Below are 8,433 nucleotides of genomic sequence, written 5' to 3'. Positions count from 1 at the left end.
TCATAGGAGACAGATGAAGGAAGGTGTAGTGGCTATTCCTGGTTGTCAACTTGACTATATTTGAAATGAACTACAATCCAGAATTGGAAGGCTCATCAGTGAACCTAATCTGGAGACTGGGAGATAGAAGTTTCTGATCTGGATCTTGGTATGGAGATCTTGAGACACATTGGTGATTGAATCCAGAAGATTAAGACAGGGAGATCTCATGGGTGGTATAGGGAATGGGGATGGGGATTGGCAGGTTTAAGATCAGGTGTGGGGAGGGACAGGAGAGATGGCCAGATGGCCATGAGAATGAATGGAAATCTGCAACTGATGGAGGGTGGGGAGGTGGGGGCATCTCGAGGATGTGACAGAGACCTGGGGTGGGGGGTGGGAATCAGTGGGTGTGTCTTGTAACTGTGACTCACAGCATTGGGGCTATGGAACCTGAAGAGACCATCTCCTATAGCTAGGCAGGGTCCCCAATGGAGCCAACCTGCCTACAAACCATTCAAGTCAAAATTTATCCTGTCTAAAAGAAATGCAGGGACAAAGATGGAGCAGAGAGACCAACCAATAACCAGCCCAACTTGAAACCCATCCCGTGGGCAAGCACCAATTCCTGACAGTATTGATGGTCAGGTATGCTTGTAGAGAGGAGACTAACATGGCTATCCTCCGAGAGGCTCCACCCAGCATCTAACTCAGACAGATACACACACCCACTGCCAAACAGTGGATGGAGCTTGGGGAATCTTATGGAAGAGTAGGGGGAAGGATTGTGGGCCCCACAGGAGATAGAAACTCCACAGGAAGACCAACAGAGTCAACTAACCTGGACCCTTGGAGCTCTCAGAGACTGAACCACCAACCAAAGCACATCATGAGCTGAAACTAGGCCCTCCTCCACAGACAAGGCTGGACTTAGGTCCTCCCCTGCACATATGTTGCAGATGTTCAGGTTGGTCTTCATGTGGGTCCCAAACAACTAGAGCAGAGTCTATCCCAAAAGCTGTTGCCTGTATGTGGGATATGCTCTTCTAGCTTGGGTGCCTTTTCTGGCCTTAGTGAGAGAGGCTGTGCCCAGCCCCACAGAGACTTGCTGTGCCAGGATTGGGGGATATGGGGGGGGTGTAACCTCTACTCTCCCAGAGGAGAGAACTGCAGGAGTGGGTGACTGGGCAGAGGGACAGTGAGTTGGATGTAAAGTGAATGAAAAAAAAGAATATTCAACTAATGACCAAGTTAGATTAATAAGAAAGTACACATGGAACGGATGAGATCTGTAGGATGCTATATAATAAAACCAAGCCTATGAATCATGGACACAGGAATAGGAGAAGAATTTCATGAAAAATACATGAAAACATTTTTTTACAAAAGGCACAAGAGAGATTTCTTAAGTCTATGCAAGTCAACCCAGGTACAGTTGGCATTTAGAATCCCAAACAGGCAAGATGAGCAAAGAATCTGCCCATAGCACGTTATAGCTAAAGCATTAAATATATACCACGTGAAGCATATGCCAGTTGCAAGAGAGACACCAGACCATAAGCATGGTAAGCCTATCAGGATAAAAGCAGGTGCGCTAGCAGGAACTTTAAAAGCCAGAAGGACTTAGAGCACTGTATTTCAGTGTCCAAAAGACAAGAAGTATCAACCCAGACTACCCTGACCAGCAAAGCTGTCGTGGTTGAAGGCTAACTGAAAGACTTCATCGTCAAAACAAACAAGGGATCTATGGGCACTGAGCCAGTTTTACAGAAGACACTGAAGGAATGCTTTGGACTACAGCGAAAGATCAATGCATGTTGGAGGTGATAGGAAAGTATAACCCACTTTAAAAGACTGAGGAACAGTCACCAAGTGAAAACCAGGAGAACAGCAGGCACCAAAGAATCAACAAGATGACACCAGTTACTGTACACCTCTCCATTCCTCCGTCCGTGATCTCTGCCCCTCCATGAAAATACGCAGACTAGCAGGTTGGGTCGAGAACAATGAAAAACAGAGTCTATCCATTCATTGCCTCCAAGGAATGCACCTTACCATTAAAGACATCCAAACCCAGGGTGAGATGAAGCAAATGGAACAGGGAAGCAGGCACGTGTCACTCACAAACCTACATAAGAAGTCAGATAAGTCAATAAATAGTATCGAGTATATAGGTCAGTAAAAAGTAAGTACAAATGAAGGAAAATGATGCTGAGCCATTGAGGAGATGCAAAGCAAAGGTTTTCCCTGAGTTCTCTCACCCAGTCAAAAAGGTAGTCATTAGGAAAACAACAGATGCATTCACAAAGAAGATCAACATAGAGGTCCCCCCCTCAAACTAAAAATATATGTAGCTTGTGACCCCTGTGAAACCACTCTTGATTATTTACCTGAAGAATTCCAAGTGGTACATCTGTGTTCACCACAGCACTGCTAACAGTAGCTCAGTTACACAGCCAACCTAGATGTTCATCGGTGGGGGGATGGATGAGGAAAAACGTGACATATAGAAACCATGGAAACCCTCTCACCACACATGTTCTTGGTCGGAAAATGGGTGCAACTGTAGACATTTATATTAGGTAACTGTGAAAAAGTCACATTTACATGTGACTTTTCATTTGCTGTTCCTAGGTTTTATATAGATTCATAAAAGTCACATATGCATAGATGTTATGAAATTAGACTTGTTGGGAGAACAAAGGGAGAGAAGCTAAATGACCAGGTAGACAGCACAGTTGGGAATATGCTCAAGGTATATCGGATGTTTGTGTGGAAATACCCTTCTGTAGCCCAGTATCATTGTATTTCGGTGTCTAAAAGACAATAAATACCAACCCACCGCAACGTATCGTTAAAACAAAATTAGTGGTGTGTATTACAGTGGTATACCCCAAAGTCCGCCTGGTGAAGGCTCAGTCCTCAGCCTGCACAGTACTGGGAGATGTTGAATCCTAGAAGCGGTAAGGGTCCTGGATGTCTAGAGCTTCTTTCCATAGGCTGCCAGAATTTCTCTCTCTCTCTCTCTCTCTCTCTCTCTCTCTCTCTCTCTCTCTCTCTTTCTTTCTCTCTTGCTGTTTTCTGGCTGCTGGGTGCTAAGCAGCTCTGCTNTCTCTCTCTCTCTCTCTCTCTCTCTCTCTCTCTCTCTCTCTCTCTCTCTCTGCCTTGCTGTTTTCTGGCTGCTGGGTGCTAAGCAGCTCTGCTCCAGGATACATCCCTTGTCATCAAACTCTGCCTCTATAGATCAGTGATCTTCAATCTGTGGGTTGTGACCCTTTTGGTGGCCATATGTCCTGCATATCATATATTTACGTTGTGATTCTTAACAGTAGCAACATTATAGTTATGAAGTGATCATGAAATAATTTTGTGTATGGTGGTCAGCACAACAAAGGAGCTGTACTGAAGGGTCTCAGCATGGGAAGGCCGAGAAATGCTTCTAAAGATCGAAACACAGTGGGCTACCCTGACCACAGATGTGAGCAACTTTAACTGTGATTTAAATAATTTCTCCCCTTAATAAAAACAGTTCTGTGTGATCCTGGGTGACTTGGTGAAACCTGTGCTCAGGGTTAAACACAGCTATGGGTGATGAATAGCAAAAAGAAACTGGAATATGAATTGGGATTCTCTAAGTAAATAGTGGTGCATGCCTGCAGTTCCAACAGTAGAGGGCAGGTTGTCTAAACCCGTGTTTAAGGCCAGCCTGGATTACATGGTGTATTCAAGGTCAGTCTGGGTTACAAGAGACTGTTTCACAAAAACAGAACAGAGAACCCAGAAGACAATTTAAGAATTAACAGTGAGTTTAAATTTGTAACAAAGGACACTTGTTTTATGAATCAAAGCCCTTTTCATGACCGGGGAGTTGGCTCAGTGGTCATGAGCTCTAGCATGAGACTGGAGCTGAGATCCTCTTGCTTCGGTTGGGCAGCTCACAAATGACTGTATGTTCATCTCATAGGCGTCTGACACCCTTCTCTGCTCTTCACAGGCATTTGCACACCACTCACAGACACAGCACACGCATATATAAAGCACTGGAAGTAATCGTATTAAACCTTTTCTCACCTAAGACTCAGTTTGAAAAATAACTACATGAATCCCGCTATTACCTTTCTGCTGTGATGTAAAGCAATGCCACTCATGTTTTTCATGATGCATTTCTTTCAGCCATGCTTTAAGAAAAAGCTTGCCAGGCAGTGGTGGCGCACGCCTTTAATCCCAGCAACTTGGGAGGCAGAGGCACAGGTGGATTTCTGAGTTCGAAACCAGAAAAAAAAAAAAATCTGCTTTGTGCCACTGGAAGCCAGACCTTCCCCCATCTGCCTTCCCCGTTTTCCAAACACTCTTCGCCTTCTCCTAAACCGACCCCTCTGAACAGCCACCTCATTTTTGCAAGCGACTTCACGATTGTTTCTGTCCCCTAACTTTGAAAACGAGCTTCTCCCTTGACCTTCCCATTCCCCACTCACCACAGAAGTTTTATCAGTTGCTCTCCCTGACAGCTGGCATTTATTTCTTCCTCTCTGGTCTCCTCCTGCCTGTCACAATAAGGACCTGTTATCACGCAACTCCTATCACCCGGATCACCGATGGAATGGATGGGACGCTGCACGGAACCGGCATAGCATTGTTCCTTTGCTGAGGCATCAACTGTTGCTTATGGTGCCATTTACTTACTGTTAGCTGACTTTACAGCCTCCATATTAATATGAACTCATTTCTTCAGCCCAGTGTGACATCTTCTCTCTCCTTTGAACTGCACCTCTGTAGGAGTCCTATTCTTGGTTCAGCTACTCTGATTTCCTTTAGCACAACTCCAGTTTTGTCCTTAAAAGCACTGTTAAGTAATACGTTAATCCTAGACAAATGGACAGTTCTTACTCCGCGTCTTCTGTGCTGAAGTCATAAGGCTAAGTGATTGGTATATCAGAGTGAATCAAACAATATCTGGCTTCCTAGAAACTATGGACAACACACACCATTCCAATATGATATACATATAATTTTATAAGTGCAAGCCAGGAAATGAACTATGAAGATTCAAGGTTGCATAATAGGAAATGAGCAAAAGAATGGCTTGGAGGCAGATAAAGTGTAACATACTGTTGTATGGACAGACGTAGGGTTAAATGAAAGGGGCAGTTTACATTAATATTAGAAGAAAGAATTCGGCATTTACTCAAGAACTCCAGACTTTGGTCTCACTTTCTTTGTGTAATATATTTGCAAGTGAGGCGGATGAGCCGTGACGGATGTATTCTAAAATGATATATTAAAACGACAGAGACATGGTTGTCTGGCTCTCTAATTTGGGATTTATACAGAGACGAATGACATACCATGGATTAGGAACGGCTACATGGTTTGCAGTAAGCCTGACTAAAAAGGTGAGTAGGAGTCGGGTGCAGTGGTTGTTGCCTGACTTTTTTCATTCTGGTATCTTCCTACATGGGGCCAGTCTCCAACATCCGTCTCTACCGTTCTCCAAATCACCCTGCTTGCAAGGCCAGTGAGGTCTTCCTTCTTTCAGCTTCCTTCCTTCCTCTACCAGCCTTCCCATTACATCATCTTTTCAAGGATCTACTGACCTCCAAATTCTCATGGAGTCCATCCCAGCTCCCTGGACTAGTCCACCACTCAAAGCCACTGGCTGTCTATTTCCAAGAAAGAAAACATAATGAAATCTTTGCTCTTTTGATTATATTCTTGTTTTGTAGTGAGAAACATTACTACTCATCAGTAGGCCCATTTCCAGCTACAGAGCTTCGAGTATTGCCATCCCTTAGTTGTACATAATTTAGTTGGCACGGTGAGGAGCAGCTTACTAGATGCCTGGCTTGTTTGCCTCTTGTTTTCCTTCCTTCCTTCCTTCCTTCCTTCCTTCCTTCCTTCCTTCCTTCCTTCCTTCCTTCCTCCCATCCCTCCTTCCCTCCCTCCCTCCCTTCCTTCCCTTCTTTGTTCCTCCCTTCCTTCCTAAGTGACAGTGACATAGACAGTGAATGTTTAGGATAGGAGATTAGAGGAGGTCCTTCTTCAGTATCTGAAATGTGTACACACTTTCCCGTTCTTTCTCCTAGCCTTTCCCTTACTTTTCCTACACTGTGGTCTTTTCTTTCCCTGTGAATGAGTGTGTGGATTAGAACAACCTTTGTCTGAATTGGGACATGTGTTGCATGGCATAGATCACATAGGACTTTACTTACTCTATTGCTCATCAGTTGTGTGACAATAGGGGACCTTTGAAACAAGTTGGTTTCCTGTGTTTCCTTTCATGTGCTAAATATATGTTTATGTATATGTATATATATATATATATATATATATATATATATATATATATGTGCTAAATATAAATACAAGGCCTATATAACAGAAGTATAGCACAGATTAGAATCCAGACATAGTTGGGGCTCCAGTTTATGTCAGTTAAAGTAATAATTATTATTCTTTTGTTTGTTTGTTTTGTTCAAGGCAGGATCTCACTATGTAGCTCTGGCTGTCCTGGAACTCACTGTGTAGACCAGGCTGGCTTCAAACTCACAGAGATCTGTCTGCTTTTGCCTCCTTAGTGCTGGGATTAAAGGCATGAACCGTTATGTCTGGATTTTTAAAATAACAATTATTCTTATTGAAGTTTTGGGTTTTTAAAACTTTCCATCTCTTTTTGTAAAAGTGTATTCTTTTTCTTTTTAAAATTCAGGGTTTTCCCACAGGCCTGGTTTTTTCCATATTATTCTGTAACTAAATTTAGTTTATCTCTCTTCCGAGGACTGTATTATTATTTTATTATTCAAATTTATTTTTCCTGTCTCTACCTAAATCAGAATTATCGATGCTAAGCATCACCATATAGAAATATAGCCTAGCTAGGTAAAAAGAGTAATTGAAGAATAAATGACATGATTTTAATCTTGAGAGTAAAACTTAATATAGCTAAATTTCTAACTATTTTGTGGTGTTTAGGTTGGAGAGTGTTCTAAATTTCAATTTCTCAAGATTAACTGTTAATTATCAATTTGAATAACATTGAATTTGTCTTTTTTCATTCATAAGAAAGCATTTTCTCAAAAATTGATACCATGTTCCTCTTCCTCCTCCTCCTCCATCATCATCATCGCCATCCCCGCAGGTGAGAAGGTGATCTGGATTGGATACTATGGCATAGTGTATAACCTGGTGAAGATGTCACGGGAACTTCAGGGTGATGAGGATCAGGATGGACTTAGAAACATGATATGGCAAACACTGCAAAAGATAAAGGATTATGAGGTAGACCCACGAATCCAATGCGCATTAGTTATAGCCCAGGTAAGCCCTCACACTTGTCCTCCTATCTGCTGGAATCATGTTTAGCAGTTCTCTACGAGCAGTAGCAGCTCGTCTTTGAGCCTGTCTCCTTGAGTTCCATGCTCGCCTCCTGTTGTTCAAGGATGAGAGCCAAGTTCTGGACGACATTACAAAATGAGACCTTTGAAGCTTTTAGTATAAGCAGAATTAAGTAAACTTGACAAACACAGGCCAAAACCAAACCAAACAGCCCAAGCAGAGACTAATTCAAACATCGATTTTGGTACATCGATATGGTGAAAAGTTCTGACAGATGTGTAGTAGGTACATGCCACCAAGCCATGGTTGCTCCCCTCTTTTCAGAAAAAAAGATATGGTGTAGAAGCTGGGTAAGTGATAATGTTTGGGGGACGTTACATGGACTGCTGACCCCAGGGCTCCTCTGGGAAGGGGGGCGGGATTGATGGATGTGGCACTAATTTCTGCAAGGAGTGGTCAGAGAGGTCAGCTGTCCTCTGTGGTCTCTTAGAGTTTGTAGAACATCTGTGCAGGCCCCTCTGGCTCTTAGAATCTTCACCGAGAAGCCATGCGTTACTTGGTCTCTTTGCCTTGTAGATTTTTAATATTCCTATGTGTGTATTTAAGTATTTTGATTATTATGTGTTGTGGATAATTTCTTTTTTGGTCCTGTCAATTTGGTGTTCTTTATGCTTTTTGTACCTCGAAAGACTTAGGGAAACTTTTCTTCTATGATTTTGTTGAAAGTCATTTCTGCATGTTTGGCCTCCGTTTTGCACCCTTCTGTTTCTATGATTTGCTCTTTTATAGAGTCCAAGATTTCCTAGATGTTTTGTACTTAGATTTGTTTAATATTTCCTTTGATTGTGGTGTTCTTTTCTTCTATCTTGTCTTCTAGGCCATTTCTTCTAATTTGTCTTCCATGTCTGGGGTGCTTTTTTCTATCTCTTCTGCTCTTTTGGTGAGGTTTACCTCAGGCCTCTCATTTCTAGTTTTATCTCAGCCTCTCTTTTCTTAGTAATTCTATTTCTACTTTCATGTCTTGAACACAAGCAAATATCTCCACAGCCCATGCACTGTGCTCCCTCAATCCCATGTACTGTGCTCCCTCAATCCCATGTACTGTGCTCCCTCAATCCCATG

The 8,433-nt window shown here is 42.6% G+C and overlaps 1 protein-coding gene across 4 annotated transcripts in view; it reads left to right on the top strand.

Moving 5' to 3' along the window:
- Tmem232 (transmembrane protein 232) overlaps window positions 1-8,433 on the top strand; it is a 209,513-nt gene that overhangs the window by 87,705 nt on the left and 113,375 nt on the right. For all 4 annotated transcript variants that reach the window (XM_021217978.1, XM_021217977.2, XM_021217976.1 and 1 more), the window contains exon 10: window positions 7,115-7,293. In XM_021217978.1, the coding sequence (XP_021073637.1) occupies window positions 7,115-7,293 (179 nt within the window). The remainder of the gene's footprint in view (window positions 1-7,114; window positions 7,294-8,433) is intronic.

Source organism: Mus pahari, chromosome 18 (genome assembly GCF_900095145.1).
Source record: "Mus pahari chromosome 18, PAHARI_EIJ_v1.1, whole genome shotgun sequence".
Classification (NCBI taxonomy): Eukaryota; Metazoa; Chordata; class Mammalia; order Rodentia; family Muridae; genus Mus; species Mus pahari.
The sequence above is the reverse complement of the archived record's forward strand: the minus strand, read 5'-3'. Positions and strand labels throughout refer to the sequence as shown.